General features: G+C 40.3%; 1 protein-coding gene across 1 annotated transcript in view; it reads left to right on the top strand.

Annotated features, from left to right (window-relative positions):
- Positions 1-10: 10 nt before the first annotated feature.
- Positions 11-20,815, top strand: part of zgc:152830 (uncharacterized protein LOC767682 homolog) — a 46,816-nt gene continuing 26,011 nt past the window's right edge. The window contains exons 1-4 of the mRNA XM_028798200.2: positions 11-93; positions 9,969-10,010; positions 13,938-14,028; positions 14,394-14,459. Coding sequence (XP_028654033.1) covers positions 80-93; positions 9,969-10,010; positions 13,938-14,028; positions 14,394-14,459 — 213 coding nt within the window. The 5' untranslated portion in view covers positions 11-79. The remainder of the gene's footprint in view (positions 94-9,968; positions 10,011-13,937; positions 14,029-14,393; positions 14,460-20,815) is intronic.

Genomic DNA, 20,815 nt, shown 5'->3' with positions numbered 1-20,815 from the left:
GGGCTAATATGGTCATCACAAGCGAACTAATACGGCGACCCCACTGCGTGGAAAGGGAGCAATCAGCACTCACTGCAGAATGGGAGTTCTAAGGTAAGTTTTTGTTTCTGTCTGCTATTTACTTTTATTTAGGTTGCAAGTTTTTAATGCGTATTTCAGATGAAAGCTTTTGGAGGTGCGCGCTGCATTGGTGTAGAATTAAATCGCCTCGTTTAGCATATTTAACCGTTTTTGTCGAATCCAACGACTTCCTGCTTTCTTCTGTTAAATGAGTTGGATGATGTTAGTTACCAATGTGTACATGACTAAATATCAACAACTGATAGTTCAAAAGTTTCAAAGTGGTGTTAATCTGCTGAAGTTACTGTTACGGCTTGAGACGATTTGCCATCCGTGTGCATCTCTTTCATATCCATCATTCAGTGTTTTTATTATTCACACTAATGATGTGCTTTTTCTTTTTTCCTTCATTTTTTGTTAATGCTTTCCGTGACTCTTTGTGTTCAGTGTTTGTGTTTTTCAATTTTTTGCATGTAATGTACTCACTAAACATCTAATAATTCACCAGCCTATCCGTTCTCTCTTGTATTCATGCAAGTCTTCGACTGTCCAGGACGTACGCTAAGTATTTACGATCTACTGTATTTTTTGCCCATATACCTGGTTTTTTTGGATAATGGATGTTTAAATCTTTTTGAGAGAGACTCGGAATGTAAATTGGTAACAAAGTTACCGAACTGCTGGTTTTGAACCATCCTAGCATCAGCTGAACTTGCTTATTTAATTGAAGTACCGGATAATTCTTCCTGTATATGAAAGGAGGTCTAATTAGATGTCTCGTTTCTACTTTTTTATGAGAAAATTCAGTAAAACCTTACCGTGCATCAGAAGAGATTATTATCCCTCAATCTCACACTTTTCTCTTCCTTTTATTTTACTTAAGTAGTTACTTTGTGATGTTAATCACACCAGTGTCAACAGTAACCGGCAAATTGGGTAGCTTTTGACTGTCATGTTATTTGCCTCTTATTGCTGACTACCTGGAAAACAAGATACAATATATTTAAAAAATAAAAAGTTTAAGAAAATATTGAACTAAAATAGGGAAAAATCTAAACCTGCCAGAACTGACTACAGTATACAAAAGCTGTTACTGTAAAGAGCATCCTTCCACATCTAAAAAAAATACATTTTGAGTAAGCTATTGCTGCAAATGGATAACTTGAGCAAGCCACCAGATTGAATGAGAATTCAAATTAGCTGCAGTGTTTGCTGTAAAATTAAGAGATGGGTTGGAAGGACACCTGTCACCTACTGTGGCCCCCTTGCACTAATGTGTAGTGGTAGTGCCACCGTCTCACAACAAGGAGGATGGGGTTAATGTCTCAGCTCCTCTCTTTATAAAGTTTGCATGTTCTTCCTATGTCAGTGTGGATTTCCTCCAGGTACTCCAGTGTTCTCCCATGGTTCAAAGATCTGTGGGCTAGGTGGATTGGTTAAGTTAAATTGACCCTAGTGTATGTATGCATGTGTGTCTTCACCCAGCAATGGATTGGTGCTCTGTCCAGTGATTGTTACTGCTTTGTGTCCTATGCTTGCTAGGGTAGGGTCCAGCTGCCCTGCAACATTGGTGAGGATAGTGTGGGTTTGGAAGATGGATGAATGAATGATCTATACCTTTCCTCTGCTTTTGTAATTTATGCCTTTTTTTATATGTATAAAATGTGAGTGTACTCTCATTTTTTTCACAGAAACGCAACATACAAGATCATAGAACTGAGTTTTTGTTTCTGTATCCATTCACATGTTCTTTCAGCAAAATAGACGGTAAAGCGCATGCTGAAATAGGGTAAACAGAAAAAAAAAAAACTGTTTCTAGACCCAATATAATGTAATATACTAAAGGTACATTTAATGTATCTAACGAAAATATGTCATCTTTGTCAGTGTGTCTTTATAGCTGAACACAGTTATAAAGGCATTATGCATCTTGATGTTTGAGACACAAAAAAGCACTACAGTGCAACCTGTTAGCATACCATTGCACAGTCAACTAGATAGATAGATAGATAGATACTTTATTAATCCCAATGGGAAATTCACATTCTTCAGCAGCAGCATACTGATACAATAAATAATATTAAATTAAAGAATGATAATAATACAGGTGAAAAAAAACAGACAATAACTATGTATAATGTTAAATATTAACGTTTACCCCCCCTGGTGGAATTAAAGAGTCGCATAGTTTGGGGGAGGAACGATCTCCTCAATCTGTCTGTGGAGCAGGACAGTGACAGCAGTCTGTCACTGAAGCTGCTCTTCTGTCTGGAGATGATACTATTAAGTGGATGCAGTGGATTCTCCATAATTGATAGGAGCCTTCTGAGCGCCCTTCGCTCTGCAACAGATGTTAAACTGTTCAGCTCCATGCCAACAATAGAGCCTGCCTTCCTCACCAGTTTGTCCAGGCGTGAGGCGTCTTTCCTCTTAATACTCCTCCTCCAGCCCATTCCTGATACAGCCCACGATAGCAGTGTCATCAGCGAACTTTTGCACATGGCAGGACTCCGAGTTGTATTGGAAGTCCGATGTATATAGGCTGAACAGGACCGGAGAAAGTACAGTCCCTTGTGGCGCTCCTGTGTTGCTGACCACAATGTCAGACGTGCAGTTCCCAAGACGCACATACTGAGGTCTGTCTTTAAGATAGTCCACGATCCATGCCACTAGGTATGAATCTAATCCCATCTCTGTCAGCTTGTCCCTAAGGAGCAGAGGTTGGATTGTGTTGAAGGCGCTAGAGAAGTCTAGAAACATAATTCTTACAGCACCACTGCCTCTGTCCAAGTGAGAGAGGGATCGGTGTAGCATATAGATGATGGCATCTTCCGCTCCCACCTTCTCCTGATATGCAAACTGCAGAGGGTCAAGGGCGAGTTGAACCTGTGGCCTAAGGTGGTGAAGCAGCAGCCTCTCCATGGTCTTCATCACATGTGATGTCAGAGCAACAGGCCGAAAGTCATTCAGCTCACTAGGACGTGATACCTTTGGGACTGGGGTGATACAAGATGTTTTCCAAAGCCTCGGGACTCTCCCCTGTTCCAGGCTCAGGTTGAAGATGCGCTGTAGAGGACCCCCCAGCTCCGATGCACAGACCTTCAGCAGTCGTGGCGATACTCCATCTGGACCCGCTGCTTTGCTGGCACGAAGTCTCCTCAGCTGTCTGCTCACTTGCGCTGTTGTTATTATGGGTGGGGATGTTTTTCCTATGCTGGTATCAGCAGAAGGATGTGTGGAGGGTGCAGTACTCCGAGGTGAGAGTGAGAGTGGGTTAGGGTGGTCAAACCTGTTAAAAAAGTTGTTCATTTGGTTTGCTCTCTTCACGTCTCTCTCGATGGTGGTACCCCGCTTCGAGCTGCAGCCAGTGATGATCTTCATCCCATCCCACACTTCCTTCATGCTGTTATTCTGCAACTTCTGCTCCAGCTTTCTCCTGTACTGCTCCTTCGCCGCCCTGAGTTGGACTCGGAGTTCCTTCTGCACGCGCTTGAGCTCATGCTGATCACCGTCTTTAAAAGCCCTTTTCTTCTGATTCAAAAGGCCCTTGATGTCACTTGTAATCCATGGCTTGTTGTTAGCATAGCAGCGTACTGTTCTTACTGGAACTACAATGTCCATACAGAAGTTGATGTAGTCAGTAGTGCAGTCAACAACTTCCTCAATGTTCTCATTATGAGATCCCTGCAGGATATCCCAGTCTGTAGTTCCAAAAAGTTCTCTCAGAGTATTCTCAGCCTCCGGGGTCCACTTCCTGAATGATCGTGTGGTTACAGGTAGGACTCTAACTTTTGGTTTATAGTGAGGCTGACGCTGAACCAGGTTATGATCTCCTTTCCCAAGCGCAGGCAGCGGGGTGGCGCTGTATGCGTCTTTAACGTTTGCATACAGTAAATCAATAGTCTTATTTCCCCGGGTGTTACAGTCCACATACTGGGAGAATGCAGGCAATGTTTTGTCCAGCGTCACATGGTTAAAGTCTCCAGCGATTAGCACAAGCGCCTCAGGGTGCTGCGTTTGTAACTTAGCAACAGCGGAATGGATGATGTCACTCGCTGACTCCACGTCTGCCCGAGGAGGAATGTATACAATAACAACAATGACATGTCCAAACTCTCTGGGCAAATAGTAGGGACGTAAACTTACGGCCAACAGTTCGATATCCCTGCAGCAAGTGGAGATTTTGACGTTAACATGTCCAGAGTGACACCACCGTGTATTAACATAGAGAGCGAGTCCTCCTCCTTTGTGCTTACCACAGGTACTTGCATCTCTGTCCTCTCTAACTGTGCTAAACCCGGGTAGCTCCACGTTGGCATCTGGGATGGTGTTATTTAGCCACGTTTCGCAGAAACACAACAAACTGCATTCTCTGTAGGTCCTGACATTTTTCACCAGCGCAGCCAGTTCGTCGATCTTATTTGAGATTGAGTTTACATTCCCCAGAATCACAGAAGGCACCGAAGGCTTGAAACGCCACTTTCTCGCAAGCCGCTTCACTTTTAGCTTAGTGCCGGCTCTGCTGCCACGATACCGCCTTCTTACCTCGTCGGGTAAATATGGAACCACACCGGCACTGGCATTTGTTCTCAGCGCCCGAAGTTGAGTACTTGAATAGGCGAGTCTCGGCGTGTTAAAATCCATGCCCACGTTGTAAAAGTAAGTGTGTCCAGGGAAGGAATCCACATAAAATAAAGTGGTAGGAGTGATCAATAAATAAAAAATAGAAAAATAAAAGTAGAAAAGTACACATACATATACAGTCATACACGGAGCTGCTGAAAAGGCTGCCACTCACGGCGGCGCCGGATAATAATAATCTAATAAATCTAATAAACTAGTGATTGATGGTGCTGTAGGGTAGAAAAGAAAAATCCTAGCAAAGAGGCACTAGTCATAATGGCCTCTACATTTCTCATCATCATGGGAGGAAGCGGCAGAAAAAATAAGTCCTGGGTGAGTACTGTCAGTCAGCTGGCCTTCTAGATTGCTTCCTTCTGGCATCTGTCATCCCATGAACTGGTGTTACAATGTCAGCAGCCCACAGCATAGAAATAGTACAGTACTTCAGTGGACTGGTAGAAGATGTCTGCCTGAGCCTCCTTAAACCATATGTGAAATTGAGCATAACACTAGTTGTATGCAGCAAATGCATATCAAATGTGCACACACACACATACTGTATATGCACATACGGATTCTGTTACTAGTAAATCACACACAGGGACTTTACCACCCTAGGCAGTTGAAGAAGTTTTATGAAACAAATAGTTTAAGTACTTCATTCCTATTTCATCAAAGACATTATAATGTAGCCATCCATCCATCCATTTTCCAACCCGCTGAATCCGAACACAGGGTCATGGGGGGGGTCTGCTGGAGCCAATCCCAGCCAACACAGGGCACAAGGCAGGAACCAATCCTGGGCAGGGTGCCAACCCACCGCAATTATAATGTAGCCCCCATATTTATTGATATAACATAATTTGCCTTGAAGGTTTTTTTTTTTTTTTTGGATAATGATCCTGCTTTTTTGTGGGATATATTATCACTTTGTGAACTATGATTATGTTGTAAAATTTGGAAGATTAGAAAACTCCCCGTCAGCAGTTTCATGATTTTTTTCATACGGCCTGGTGGTCCTCATTGTTTCTGCTGATATGTGCAAGCAAAGGTCAAACTCAATGAAACCACTGCATTTCAACGTGTTTTTAATTTGTATATGTAAATAATTAAAAGGAATTTTGAAAGAGTATGAAGTACATGATAATGCAAGTTCTTGACAATAGTTCCAAATAATTTAGAGCTACCAATTTGCATTTATGTGCAGTGCAAGTGCAGTATTTATTGTACTTGTGACAATGCGAATTGCAAGGGATTTTATCTTGTGAAGCTCTTTCAAATATCAACACAGTAATCAACAACAGTAATCCTTTATTATTAAAACCCTATAAACTACTAATTTATCAAAAGCATATTTTGACATCTGATCAAATTATACTTTTCTCTTAAGGAATGTTTAATATTTTATTTTTTTATTTCTATTATTCGTTCACACTTATGGTGAAAAAACATGCAACTAAAACTTGAAAATCTACCCAGTATGTCTGAAAAGGTTACAGTTTCAGAAAACATGACTTTGTTTTTCAGAAGTATGTCTATAATAACAAGTCAAAGTGGAAAATATTTTTAAAAAGTTTTTTTTCCCATAGTAAAAAAATGTATGTTCTCTGTTCAATCTATATTAAGAATACTACAGACATTAAAATGAAGATATTTGCAGTTAAACATCACTAAAGTAATCCAGAGGTAAAATGCATTTGTAGCTGTTTTGTTCAACATTCTTTCAGCTAGAATAGTTGAGAAATACACATACATAAAATGTGAAACTATAATGGGGGTGGGGGGGGGGGGGAATGCAGTGTCTACAGGTTGTATCAACTCCCTTTTAGTAATCTCGCTGCTTTCAAAATTTTGCTTGTAGCACTTAAATGGAACTCGTGAAGGATCAGCACTCAGCCGTGTGCTACTGCAAGTAATGAGATCAATAAATAAACTTATCTGTTTGGTCCTTCCAGCTTTTTCCAGTTTACATTGAGAAAATTGAAAAATATCTGCAAAGCTCTATGATTAACAATTGTAATATTGTCCCCTTGGTAACTCGTATTTGAAGTTTGAAATGAATGTATTTGGTAATTTCAAAGGCTTATATTTCACATTTCTTTTGGAGCTTCTCTGACTTCAATTGCAAATTCCTTTAGGAGGTGCAATTTTCATTTTTAAACACAACTTCATTTAATAAAATAAGTTCCAGAGCAAATAAATTTATGTCATGATTATGAAAAATAACACTAATGAAAAATAATCTTATGCAGTAAGGGATTTTTGACATCATTGCACCTAAATTATGTACCCAAAAATACATTGCTATTAATCTGGTTATGTAAAAAAGAAGCTGCAAATGGCTGAAGAGTAGTGAGTACAACAATACAGATATTTAAAAGAAAGTAATCTGGGGAGTCGATTTTTTTTTTTTTAACACAAAAAACTATAATTAATCATGATTAATCACACCTAACATTAAAATATGCAATTACAAAATTAAAACAGAATCATGAAGTAAATACACACTAAATAAAAAATTGAATGTAGAATCAACAGAAAGGAATTAAAAAAAAAAATAAAAAATAAAAAAAAGAGTGGCATTGTTTAAACTTGAACAATGACCTTAAACCTGAACTTTTAAGAAAATACTACTTGAGCAAGTACAATATGAATTTGAATGCCTTCCTTAAAGGCAAGTTGGAAAAATAGGCAATAAGAAAATGAGGCCAATCTATTGATTATTAAATTGGCAGAGCATATGAGACAAACACATATCAAAATAAAATCAAACGATCAAAACGACTGTTGCCTTTGAATGCACTGCTGAAGACTGATTTAATTGAAAGAACAAGCATCTCTTAAAGGGGCATAATTTAAAACTTGTGTTAAAACTCTTTAAGTACTCAATTGTTCATCACCATCAACGATTTGATAATTATACTCTGCACAAGTGTTTCTTCAGCTGGTGTGCAGTGGAAATAATAGTGTATTGTCCCTGGGTCCTGACCTGAGAAAGACACGCTCCTCAGGTGGACGAGACCTCTCTGAGAAGTATGGGACTACCTGGAGAAGCTGACATAAAAGCAGCTCTGTGATTGCCTTAACTTTATTTGCACTCCGACTTGACTAACCCCTCCATACTGTCTTCCGTTTCAGTGTTTTGGCCCAGAAGCATGCTGTTGTTTCACTGTGACTTCTCATCCGAACCTGTGCTCTAGTCGTCCTGTGTGACTCCTGCATTCTGTCACTAACGCCAAGCAAACATGCTTCCATTCCAGCACCTTCCATACTCAAACCTGGCTCTTGTGCTGCTTCTACATTTTTTCCTGAGATTTCTTCCTCTTGCTCAGATGTTTCATTTGCATAACACAGCACAGTGCTTAGTAGCTGTCCAGCCACATGGCCCTCTGCATCTCCAACCTGATCATTACAGTGTTACTGTTTTGTAATGTAAAAAAAAAATACATAAAATACCACCCTGACCAAATTGCCACCTGAGGCTTTTGCCTCCTGGCCGGCCCTGGATGCGACACCATATTTTAACATGTTAACCAAGACACATTAATCACAATGCTTAACTTTCCCAGGCCTATTAAAAACCTTTTGTTTACACCAATATCAACTAAATGAAATACAACAAATTAGTGCTTTAGGGATTTCTCTTCATAAAACTGGATTTTTCAGTACACACCAAGACATTTGAAGATGCACAATCCAGAAATCAGTTTTCGTTTGTGCTCCAATCTGTCAGCTATCATTGTGCCAAGTTTAAATGTCCTATTCTGTAGCTTTGCAAAGTTTTTTTTTGTTTGGCACAAAATGTCCTCCTGTTTGGAAACATTGTGTCCTTTTCTGGAAACATTTAGTCTCTTGTACCTAAACAGTCTCTCAAAACAATTATTGTAGTAGCAGTTATATTTTTGTTATTAAAAAATAAAAGATATATAAAATACACACACACTATATAAAATTCACAAGGAAAAAATAAATAGCTTGTAACTATGTACACATTGTGTACTCATCCAAACCTTTATTTTGAAAATAATTTTTCATACCAGTCCTTGAAACAATTTCTATTTATCCATACACACAAAGAAGCTGGCACATTATGCACACTAGATTGGGATTTTTGTACTGTAATTCACACATCTTCTGGTGCTGCCCCTCAGAAGTTCAGTGCGTTTTTTTATTTAATTATTGATTTTTCTGTTGTTGGTTTTTTTTCAAGATGTGAAACGGAAGAAAGTAGCAGGCACATACATATATTTTTGTACCAGCTTCATCCAGTGCTGGGTTACAAGGCAGGCACTGGGCAGGAAACAGGCATCCATGAGTGCAGAACTTGCCACACAGACATACACACCCACACACCTAAACCAGCGTTTCTTAGCCACTTTTGAGTTGCAGACGGCAGTCACTTGGTTGCGGGCACATTAGACTTGTTCACAGTATAATCTACTCCACCCCCTCACATGAAACTTCAAGATGCAAAAGCTCAGCAAAACAGTACTAACAGGTACACTAAGAAACATTATCTGTGCTGAAAGTGAAAGAGCACTGCTCAGTAAATAACATGGGTAGAACATACAGCAGGCAGCATCTGGTAATGGTAATTGAAGCCCTGATGCTTGAATATTTAAAACTGTACGCAGTGACACTCCAAAGTTATACTATAAAAGCAGTACTTGCAGCTTATTTGTAGAATCAAGTTCTTCATCAAACATGACATTCTTAATAATCAAAACCGTAATCGGAATCTGACTCAAGCTCTGTGCATAATAATTCGTAATGATGAACTGTTGCAGAAGCAGTTTATTTACTGTCTTCTACGCACAGCTGTGGCATGCAGTATGAATGAGCAATTATAGATAACTGTACATCATTGTAATGGGCTTAAACTCCAAACACCCTTGAGTAAGTAAAAATACCATTACTGCTTTTGATTAACTTTTGGGTTTACTGCAACATAAACAAACCACTTTGAAATATGGCCGTGTCTCACCGGCGGGACACCTTGTGCATAAGTTGCTATATGGTCAAGATGTTAATATAATTTGCTTCTGTGTGCTATATTGAATTTTTTTATCTTGTTACTGCATATGTGCAGTTGTGTACAAGTGTGAGAGAGAAGGGGTTGGGATGTATCATAATACTAGTGTCTTATTGGGCTGACTTATATAAAATGTGATCTTACAGAAACTTGCCTGTGGTGACAATTAACCAGTATGTTTAACATTCCTTAAAATGAACAGCCTTATGTAACATGAGTAATGTTGTTTTTTTTTTTCTTTTTTCTTTTTAAGTGTTCAGCCTATGGAGTATACCACCAACTGCTCTGATGAAAAGTAAGTATGCCTGTAGTAATCTCTGACCTCTTTGAGCAGTGGAACTTAGTATTTAGCATGCTTCATCATTCTAAGTAATATTTCAAAGTGTTTAACTTCAGCATGATGATTACCGTCTTGAATATAATATATTATTTATGAAAACAAAAGCAATTAAGTCTTCTCCTAATTTTAGTTTTAAAGTTCAACTGGGGTGTTGTGGTGGCAAAACAACAATTTACATCCCTAACACAAACATTTCAACAGCCAAAGAATTTATTTTTTACATTTGCTTAAAATTTAATAATTATGTACAAATGTTAAGGGTTTATATTTACTGTGTTTTTCAGAGTGACAATTCACACCCTTTTACCTAAAAATGGAAGACATTTCAACTGAGAGGCAATTCTTTTGATTAAGATGGTATGGTTGGCTATTACATAGGTTGCCCCTAAGGGCCTCCAGCAGCAGTTTCTCTTTTCTTGAAAGTGACCAAGGTCTACTTTTTAACTACAACAATCAATAAAGTTTGTTTCATAATCATTTTGGAGTGCCTACAGTATAGTGATTCTTGTTCTAAGTGGCCTAAAGGTTTTGTGACCATTGTTGAAAGACTTATCAGTGCACTTACTGTATAACCTCTGTATTGTCTCATTATGTTGTACATATTTGGGACTTTTGCAGTTTTCTCAAGTAGCATGCAACCACATCTTTTACTGTTGTTTAAAGTTGCAACAAATTGTACATCTTTACAAAGATGAATGGATCCTGAAATGGGGTCACAACCCAGTAATTTCCTCATGGCTTTCAAAAGGTTAAACGTGAAAAGGATAAACTTTGCAGTCCTGTTATTTGTTGAACATTTCTCTGCAAGATGCACAATTCTGTATGCTATGACATGCCTCTCTAATGATTTGTTCATTTGCATTAATGTTAGCAAATTCTGTGTAAAACATTCATGAGTTCTTTGTTTTATGTGTTTGACTTTATTGCTTTTATCACAGTACTACGGGGCTCCGCCCCCTGCTCGCTTCGCTCGCCAACCCCTGGTCATGGGTAAGCCAAAATACAGTTGAAAGAGATTATTGTCATTCTTGGTAATTGTTACATATGTATCACGCGCCCTCCATACTATCTTGGGTTTGAGTATGCTGGGTTTTGTGGACGTCTGGGGACCTCGTACTCTCCACGGTTTGAGTGTGGGGCGGGATGCCGAAGCCTCTTGTGTTTGTTTTTTCTGTGAGGACATATGTATGTCTGTGAGTACTTATTGTATCACTGGAATGTGATTCACATATGCTGTGGAGTCCGGATCCTTGGGGCTTCTGCACCATCTCGGGTTTTTGCCTGCGGTGTGTTAGACGCATGTTGTAGGCGCCTGCACCTTCCGTACTATGTCGTGTTTGATTATGCTGTGTAGTCTGTCGTTGTAGGCGCATGCGCCCTCCGTACTATGTCGGGTGTGACTATGCTGTGTGTTTTGGACGTTTGGGGACTCCGTGCTCTCTCCGGTTTGAATGTGGGGCAGGATGCCGACGCCTCCTGTGTTTGTTGTTTCTGTGAGTACGTATAATATTGTACTACTGTAATGTGATTCACATATGCTGTGGAGTCCGGGTTTGTGGGGCTTCTGCACCATCTCGGGGTGTTGCCTGCGGTGTTTTAGACGCACGTTTTAGGCGCCTGCAGCTTCCGTACTATGTCGGGTTTGACTCTGCTGTGTGTTGTGGACGTCTAGGGTTTCGTATTCTCTGGGCTTGTTGCTTTATTTCTTATTTCTGTTAGTTGAGCTCTTTCGTTGTAGGCGGTGTATAGCGCGTTGTAGGCGGCCGCGCTTTTCGTACCATCTCGGGTTTGATTATGCTGTTGTGGACGGTCGTGGACTCTGTAGTCTGTCCTGTTTCACTCTGTTGCGGGGGGCTGTATTCTTGTTTTTGTGTAGCTGTGTCGTCACCTATGGGCGCGTTGCCTCATTTCTTATCCACGTTAGGTGAGCTCTTTCGTTTTTGAGCTGTGTCTCCTTCGTTCTCGGAGGATCGCGCTGTAGCCGCCTGCGCACCATGTCTCCTGCGTGCATGGGTATCTCAGGTTTGACTATGCTGTGTTTTGTGGACGTGTGGGGACTCTGTACTCTCTCCGGTTTGACTGTGGGGCGGGATGCGGACGCTTCTTGTGTTTGTTGTTTCTGTGAGTACTTATAATAATTGTATTACTGTAATGTGATTCACATATGCTGTGGAGTCCAGGTCTGTGGGGCTTCTGCACCATCTTGGGGTTTTGCCTGCGGTGTTTTAGACGCGCGATGTAGGCGCCTGCACCTTCCGTACTATGTCGGGTTTGCCTCTGCTGTGTGGTGTGGACATTTAGGGTTCCGTATTCTTTGGGCTTGTTGCTTTATTTCTTATTTCTGTTAGTTGAGCTCTTTCGTTGTTGGTGGTGTTTAGCGTGTTGTAGGCGCCTGTGCTTTCCGTACCATGTCGGGTTTGATTATGCAGTGAGTTGTGGACTCTGTAGTCTGTCCCGTTTCACTCTGGGGCGGGGCGCTGACTCCTCTTGTTTGTGTGGCTGTGTCGTTCGTAGTCTCTCCCGTTTCACTCTGGGGCGGGGGGGCTGATTCCTCGTTTTTGTGTGGCGCCTGCGCACTATGTCTCCTGCGTCCATGGGCATGTACCTGTGTCCATATCCGGTTTACCATTCTCGGTTAGTAATACGGATTCATTTAATTTATGTAATTAATTTCATTTAAGAATTAAAGGATTCCTTTAAGAATCATTGCAGATCACGAGATGGGGACACTGCTGAAATTTGCTTTTCATGATATCTATAGCAGCTTTCTTTCAAGTAGGAGCGATTTGTAATTACTGTGATAGAGTGCACATGTGAAGGAGGGCTTGACTTCCAGATTCTTAGTTTACTAGAAAGTTGAATTATCGGAGCAAATTAACTTGGTTGTATGTGGGGAAGGGCTGGTTATTTCTTGACTTATTTCTGATACTTGCATTGCTGAATTGATGGTGGTGTGATCACATTTGTAATGGCCACATAATCCAATATCTTAAAGGATCTGTGTACAAAGAAGTTCATCTCTCCAAGATCATCTCTTCCTTAACTTTTGCCTTTGACAAGCAGATTGACACTGTTTACCTTCTGCTTATACACCTTTGTGTTCTCCCTGCTAGATTTTTTTTCTTCATTTTGTTTTTTAAACGGAGAGCACATCATGGTCAGTGTTTGTTCATGTAGTCCTGAGGCCTGTGGTGCAGTGCCCACTACTTCTTGCATCTTATAATGTTACTTTCTACAGCTTTACTTTGTGGTTTATGTCCATTTTTCCAAGGGGAAGACCGAAAGCTATGTTTCGTTTACAAAATGTTCAACCCTTAGGAAATTGACCTGCTACAGATTTGGTCCCTGTGGTCAGTGAGAATTTGCTTTGGGGCACAAGTTATTCCCACTGGAGAAGTTATGTAGTGATAGACCATACATGTGCTTTTTTTGATCTTGGTCAGTGTTCAGAACTCCAGAGAGTTTTCAGTAAAGGTCAAAGTTGTTCATATATGAAATGAAGCATTTTACATGTTTTAAATGAATCAGAGTTTTGCCTTCAGAAAGTGATGAAAGTCAGTGATTTCCGGGAAGAATGTTTGAATTGTGTCAATAACTACAATGTATTCAATCATCTGTTGCAGCTGTGGACTGTGTTGAAATGTTTGTGTTAGGGATGTGACTTGTTTTGCCACCACCACACCCCAGTTGAACTTTCAAAAATTAAAATTAGGAGAAGCCTTTACCTTGGCAGAGCCTTCCTTAATAAAGATTACTAACTAGTTGGATTAGATTGATATGGGTACATATCTTTCATATCTGGGCTGGGTGGTGTTTTTGTTGCCACTTTCAAGTCTGGCTTGATTAGTTTGACATTTACGTTATGGATTGTTTATTTTTCAGGTTTGATGGAGTGGTGTTGATATCCGATTGCATAAAGAAGCTCCCTGCTGAGCTGAAGAGCCTTCAGGTGCCACTCACTGAATATGGAAATGTGAGCAGGTTTTTATTACTTCTGGTTCTGATCTAGGATCAAGTTAGATCAATCTCACCTTTGAATATCCACAGAAGCTGTCCTGGTTTTTGGGAGTGTTTTTGTATACAGCTGATGTCTTTCTTTGTAGACCAGCCTGAAGTTGTGATGTAAAATTAGGTTTTATTTTAAATTCATGATTTATATTTGAATGGTGTTAATCACTTGCAGAAAATGTATTTCATAATAATACATTTTATTTATATAGCAGCTTTCCCATGCTCAAGGTGATTTAGGTTAATGGAGAAAATCAGAACTGCATTCAGTACAGTAGCCATTTTAATAGTTGGCTGCATTGAGGTTTTTTTTTTTTTTTTTTTAAACAGGTAGATGCTGGCATTTACAGTGAAGTAGTTGCATTGAAGGCCCCAGGTCTACCTGGTGGACGTATGGTAAGTAGCAATCCCCAGCTACTGGTGTCCCCCACGTCTTTCAATCCTCACATATAAAATTTCCTAAAAATTCCATAATTTTTTACATAATGGCAAAGCTGCAGTTACTGTTTGTCGCATTTATAAGTAGGGAAGAATAGTAAGTGACGAAAGATTAAAATTCATTTTAATAAAATGTATTGACTTTTTAATGTCTAGTAAAATACATTTACCTTATAACTGGTATATCCTATTGTGTAAACAGCCTAATGATTTAGTATACCTTGTAACTTTATAACATTGAACTTGTTATTGTAATATTCTGATTAGCTATCTGCTCCCATTTTTAACTGCAGTGTCTTTGCCAGACTTAAAAAAAATTACCTGTTAGCTTGAATTTCATTTCATTGGAAAAATATTTAACATTACCATTTTTAGCAACTTTAAATGTGGGAAAAAACATATATAAATACTTTTCTTTACAAATGACGATTGTAGGTACAATTTAATTATAGTATTTTTTTTTTTTACTTCAAAATTAATTTCAAAAGAATTTGCAGTCCACCCAGGAATGTCAGTCAGGAGGTCATATATGAGCATTTCAAAATGAAACTGAAAGACCCAGACATTGCTTAAAATCTGCCTACTGAGTTTTTGAAAAACAGCAAAACAATCACTTATACAGTATACTTAACTTTTATACTGTATATATGCATTTTCACCATTTGTCATTTTTCTTTCCTCTCCCTTCTTCTTTAATGATTTAGTAATAAAATAAATTATTTGGTACACTTTTTTCTTCCTACATTGACCTATATCCAAGAAAGATTTCCAATTTTTTTTTTTTTTTTGAGAATTGCTGGACTGTTTTTCTTGATCATTTTTCTCTGAAGTCGGGTAATATAAAACATACTTAACATACTACAAAACACTGTGTGACAACGAGCTAGTCAAGTGTGTTTCATAGGAAGGTAAAGGTAGAGTCAAAGGGGAGGCTAGTGTTTGATTTTGTCTACAGGAGGCTGTGTCTGCCTTATCTAAGGCAGATTTAGGAATTTATAATCTCAATGAGCTATACATCTACAGTACATTATTCTGCTACATGTCTAGCCCAGAGTGAGGAAGGTTTTTTTTTTTTTTTTTTTTTTTTTTGAAAGTAGCCTATCATTCAATGTCTGAATTTAAAATGGGGAACCTACTATATTTTTAACTACTTAACCTTTTTACTAAAAGATCCCAAACCTTGCACTACAGTCTGGTCCACTGCTTGGTACTTGGTAGTTATACTTCTGTCTCATAAAATATTGTTAATCTAAAGGCCTTTTAGTATTAGAATTTGCGTCAGAAGTAAAATTATTTTGTTTTTGAAGTTTAGCATTAGAAGTCAACAATAGGCTCTCCTTGCACAAATGGATTGAGCATAGATATGCACAAAAATTGACTCTTATTATCCTTAGACAGTTGACGCAGTAAGAAGCTCTAGTTTGCTTATTTGTGGACAACACCTTAAAATTACTTTTAGGCATAGTCAGTTGTTTTCTGTTTTAATAGTTGAAATCTGAAGCAATGCTCTGATTATATTTAAGGCGTTTTGCAGAAGAAAGGAAGGGTGGTGACAATTTGCTGTCTTGTGGTATAATTACTCTGAAAGTGAAACTTTTTTATTGTAAAGTACTGTTTGTGTATGTCTGTGAGAAAAATTGTTTAATACAATTCAAAATATACTCTGGTCAAGACCCTAATTTTGATCAATGTCTTCTGGCACCTGCTTTTCTAGGCCACACGTTTTGGGAATACCTGATGCTCAGATCTCATTGGAACAAAATCTTCATTTATTTACCTAATGGCCATAAGATCACAATAATATCTCCACTGACAGTCGTTTTTATTTTTTTTGTTTGGGTGTTAATAATAGACTCTAACTTCCAACAATAATACAACGGGGGGGGGGGGCAAATTTATTTATGTAAAAACTGGAGGGAAAAAAAATGTTAGAATCTGGTAGAAATTTAGTAATTTAGATGAGGAAAAGATTAATAAACAAGGTGAACCTCTGCTAACCTCCAGAAGTCTCAATGCCAGAATTAAACTTCCTCCTTCCTTGCTCTCTAGATGGAGTAGGGTGAGAAGGACATCTAATCTCTTTTGAACTAGGGGGCTCTGCCCCCTGCTCGCTTCGCTCGCCAACCCCTGGTGTTGGGAATGAGAAAGAGCGTGATGTATCAATGAGATATAGAATAGTGTGAAGGTGTAGATGATGCAAATAGAAAGCAAACAATAAAGTGTGTGGCACAGTGTAAAGGTTTATTGGAAAATTTCTTTGCACACGCCGTTTAAGTGTAAAAGGTAATTCCAGGTCAGAACTTGTAAGGTCAATGAAGATGGTTATTGTTGTGATCAGAGTCAAGTTTGTCAGAGCTTAGAAAGAGTTGTGTCTCTCCAGGAAGTAATGCAATGACTTGGGTATTTATGTTTTCCACATTAATATTTTTTGGACATAATATAGTGCGTTGTGTTAAAAGGGGCATTTGGTCTAATGAGATTGCTGTTCCAAATCTGTCTGTAACTAAGTCGGCGCAGATAAAGGCTTGAGGAATTGTAATAATATCTGGGAGAAGTCTATCTGTATTGGTGAGTGTACCATCTCCCAGTTGTAATAACCAATTGTTATGATCTGGATCTGGACATCGCATGTTTTGTACTAACTGTATCTTTTGAAAGCAATGCCAATTGTCTGCGTATTTTAAGGTGCACTGAACAATAGCTGAGCGCATGGAATGTGGAACAATAGCTAAGCACTGTCTAAAATCTCCTCGTAATAAAAGTACCTTTCCTCCAAAGGGAAGATTATTATTCATAAACGTTTGTAGAAGTTTATGAATGGTGTTGAGTAAGTGAGTGGATGCCATTGTACATTCATCAATAATTAACAGTTTTGCAAGACGGATGTCATGTGCAGTGCCACTGTTAATGTTCATAGTGAATATCGATTTGTAGGATCTAATGCAGTTCATAAAGATTTCACTTTCAGGTACATCGTTAGTTAGAAGCTTCTGTAGATATTCAGGATATGAATGTAAAGGAGGCAGTCTAATTTGACCGTTTTGATAACAACGTGTAAATTCATTACTTGTATTGCCAGTTGTTTCTTCAGGGAAGTTAAGTAAATGACAATGATTGCAAATGACATTCATTAATCCCAATGAATTTTCCTCAATAGTGGACTCATTATTGAACGCGTTGTCAGCTAAGTGGCGCAATCGTTTAGATAGATAGATAGATAGATAGATACTTTATTAATCCCAATGGGAAATTCACATTCTTCAGCAGCAGCATACTGATACAATAAATAATATTAAATTAAAGAATGATAATAATACAGGTGAAAAAAAACAGACAATAACTATGTATAATGTTAAATATTAACGTTTACCCCCCCTGATGGAATTAAAGAGTCGCATAGTTTGGGGGAGGAACGATCTCCTCAATCTGTCTGTGGAGCAGGACAGTGACAGCAGTCTGTCGCTGAAGCTGCTCTTCTGTCTGGAGATGATACTATTAAGTGGATGCAGTGGATTCTCCATAATTGATAGGAGCCTTCTGAGCGCCCTTCGCTCTGCAACAGATGTTAAACTGTCCAGCTCCATGCCAACAATAGAGCCTGCCTTCCTCACCAGTTTGTCCAGGCGTGAGGCGTCTTTCCTCTTAATGCTGCCTCCCCAGCACACCACTGCGTAGAAGAGGGCGCTCGCCACAACTGTTTGATAGAACATCTGCAGCATCTTATTGCAGATGTTGAAGGAAGCCAGCCTTCTAAGGAAGTATAACCGGCTTTGTCCTTTCTTGCACAGCGCATCAGTATTGGCAGTCCAGTCTAATTTATCATCCAGCTGCACTCCCAGATATTTATAGGTCTGCACCATCTGCACACAGTCACCTTTGATGATCACTGGGTCTATGAGGGGTCTGGGCCTCCTAAAATCCACCACCAGCTCCTTGGTTTTGCTGGTGTTCAGGTGTAGGTGGTTTGAGTCGGACCATTTAACAAAGTCATTGATTAGGTCCCTATACTCCTCCTCCAGCCCATTCCTGATACAGCCCACGATAGCAGTGTCATCAGCGAACTTTTGCACATGGCAGGACTCCGAGTTGTATTGGAAGTCCGATGTATATAGGCTGAACAGGACCGGAGAAAGTACAGTCCCTTGTGGCGCTCCTGTGTTGCTGACCACAATGTCAGACGTGCAGTTCCCAAGACGCACATACTGAGGTCTCTCTTTAAGATAGTCCACGATCCATGCCACTAGGTATGAATCTAATCCCATCTCTGTCAGCTTGTCCCTAAGGAGCAGAGGTTGGATTGTGTTGAAGGCGCTAGAGAAGTCTAGAAACATAATTCTTACAGCACCACTGCCTCTGTCCAAATGAGAGAGGGATCGGTGTAGCATATAGATGATGGCATCTTCCGCTCCCACCTTCTCCTGATATGCAAACTGCAGAGGGTCAAGGGCGTGTTGAACCTGTGGCCTAAGGTGGTGAAGCAGCAGCCTCTCCATGGTCTTCATCACATGTGATGTCAGAGCAACAGGCCGAAAGTCATTCAGCTCACTAGGACGTGATACCTTTGGGACTGGGGTGATACAAGATGTTTTCCAAAGCCTCGGGACTCTCCCCTGTTCCAGGCTCAGGTTGAAGATGCGCTGTAGAGGACCCCCCAGCTCCGATGCACAGACCTTCAGCAGTCGTGGCGATACTCCATCTGGACCCGCTGCTTTGCTGGCACGAAGTCTCCTCAGCTCTCTGCTCACTTGCGCTGTTGTTATTATGGGTGGGGATGTTTTTCCTATGCTGGTATCAGCAGAAGGATGTGTGGAGGGTGCAGTACTCCGAGGTGAGAGTGAGAGTGGGTTAGGGTGGTCAAACCTGTTAAAGTTGTTCATTTGGTTTGCTCTCTTCACGTCTCTCTCAATGGTGGTACCCCGCTTCGAGCTGCAGCCAGTGATGATCTTCATCCCATCCCACACTTCCTTCATGCTGTTATTCTGCAACTTCTGCTCCAGCTTTCTCCTGTACTGCTCCTTCGCCACCCTGAGTTGGACTCGGAGTTCCTTCTGCACGCGCTTGAGCTCATGCTGATCACCGTCTTTAAAAGCCCTTTTCTTCTGATTCAAAAGGCCCTTGATGTTACTTGTAATCCATGGCTTGTTGTTAGCATAGCAGCGTACTGTTCTTACAGGAACTACAATGTCCATACAGAAGTTGATGTAGTCAGTCGTGCAGTCAACAACTTCCTCAATGTTCTCATTATGAGATCCCTGCAGGATATCCCAGTCTGTAGTTCCAAAAAGTTCTCTCGGAGTATTCTCAGCCTCCGGGGTCCACTTCCTGAATGATCGTGTGGTTACAGGTAGGACTCTAACTTTTGGTTTATAGTGAGGCTGAAGCTGAACCAGGTTATGATCTCCTTTCCCAAGCGCAGGCAGCGGGGTGGCGCTGTATGCGTCTTTAACGTTTGCATACAGTAAATCAATAGTCTTATTTCCCCGGGTGTTACAGTCCACATACTGGGAGAATGCAGGCAATGTTTTGTCTAGCGTCACATGGTTAAAGTCTCCAGCGATTAGCACAAGCGCCTCAGGGTGCTGCGTTTGTAACTTAGCAACAGCGGAATGGATGATGTCACTCGCTGACTCCACGTCTGCCCGAGGAGGAATGTATACAATAACAACAATGACATGTCCAAACTCTCTGGGCAAATAGTAGGGACGTAAACTTACGGCCAACAGTTCGATATCCCTGCAGCAAGTGGAGATTTTGACGTTAACATGTCCAGAGTGACACCACCGTGTATTAACATAGAGAGCGAGTCCTCCTCCTTTGTGCTTACCACAGGTACTTGCATCTCTGTCCGCTCTAACTGTGCTAAACCCGGGTAGCTCCACGTTGGCATCTGGGATGGTGTTATTTAGCCACGTTTCGCAGAAACACAACAAACTGCATTCTCTGTAGGTCCTTACATTTTTCACCAGCGCAGCCAGTTCGTCGATCTTATTTCCCCAGAATCACAGAAGGCACCGAAGGCTTGAAACGCCACTTTCTCGCAAGCCGCTTCTTTTTTAGCTTAGTTTAGCAGGTGTCTGCGGACGTTTCCTTTAGAAATGGGGCTTTGGGTGTCACTTCTTATTGATGTTAGTGTGTTTGTGGGTCTGAATCGTCGTTGTTGTGAACGTTTCGTGTGCTATGTCCGTAGTCTGTCCCGTTTCGTCTCTAATGGGCTTGGTGTGGCGGTCACGGCTTCTTTTTTTTGGTGTGGTAGGAGCTTGTTGAATCCTCCTCTTTGTGTGCGTCCCGTTTCGTGTGCAATGGGATTCGTGAGG

Source organism: Erpetoichthys calabaricus, chromosome 1 (genome assembly GCF_900747795.2).
Source record: "Erpetoichthys calabaricus chromosome 1, fErpCal1.3, whole genome shotgun sequence".
In the NCBI taxonomy this organism is placed as follows: Eukaryota; Metazoa; Chordata; class Cladistia; order Polypteriformes; family Polypteridae; genus Erpetoichthys; species Erpetoichthys calabaricus.
This window is presented reverse-complemented; position numbering and strand designations above follow the sequence as displayed.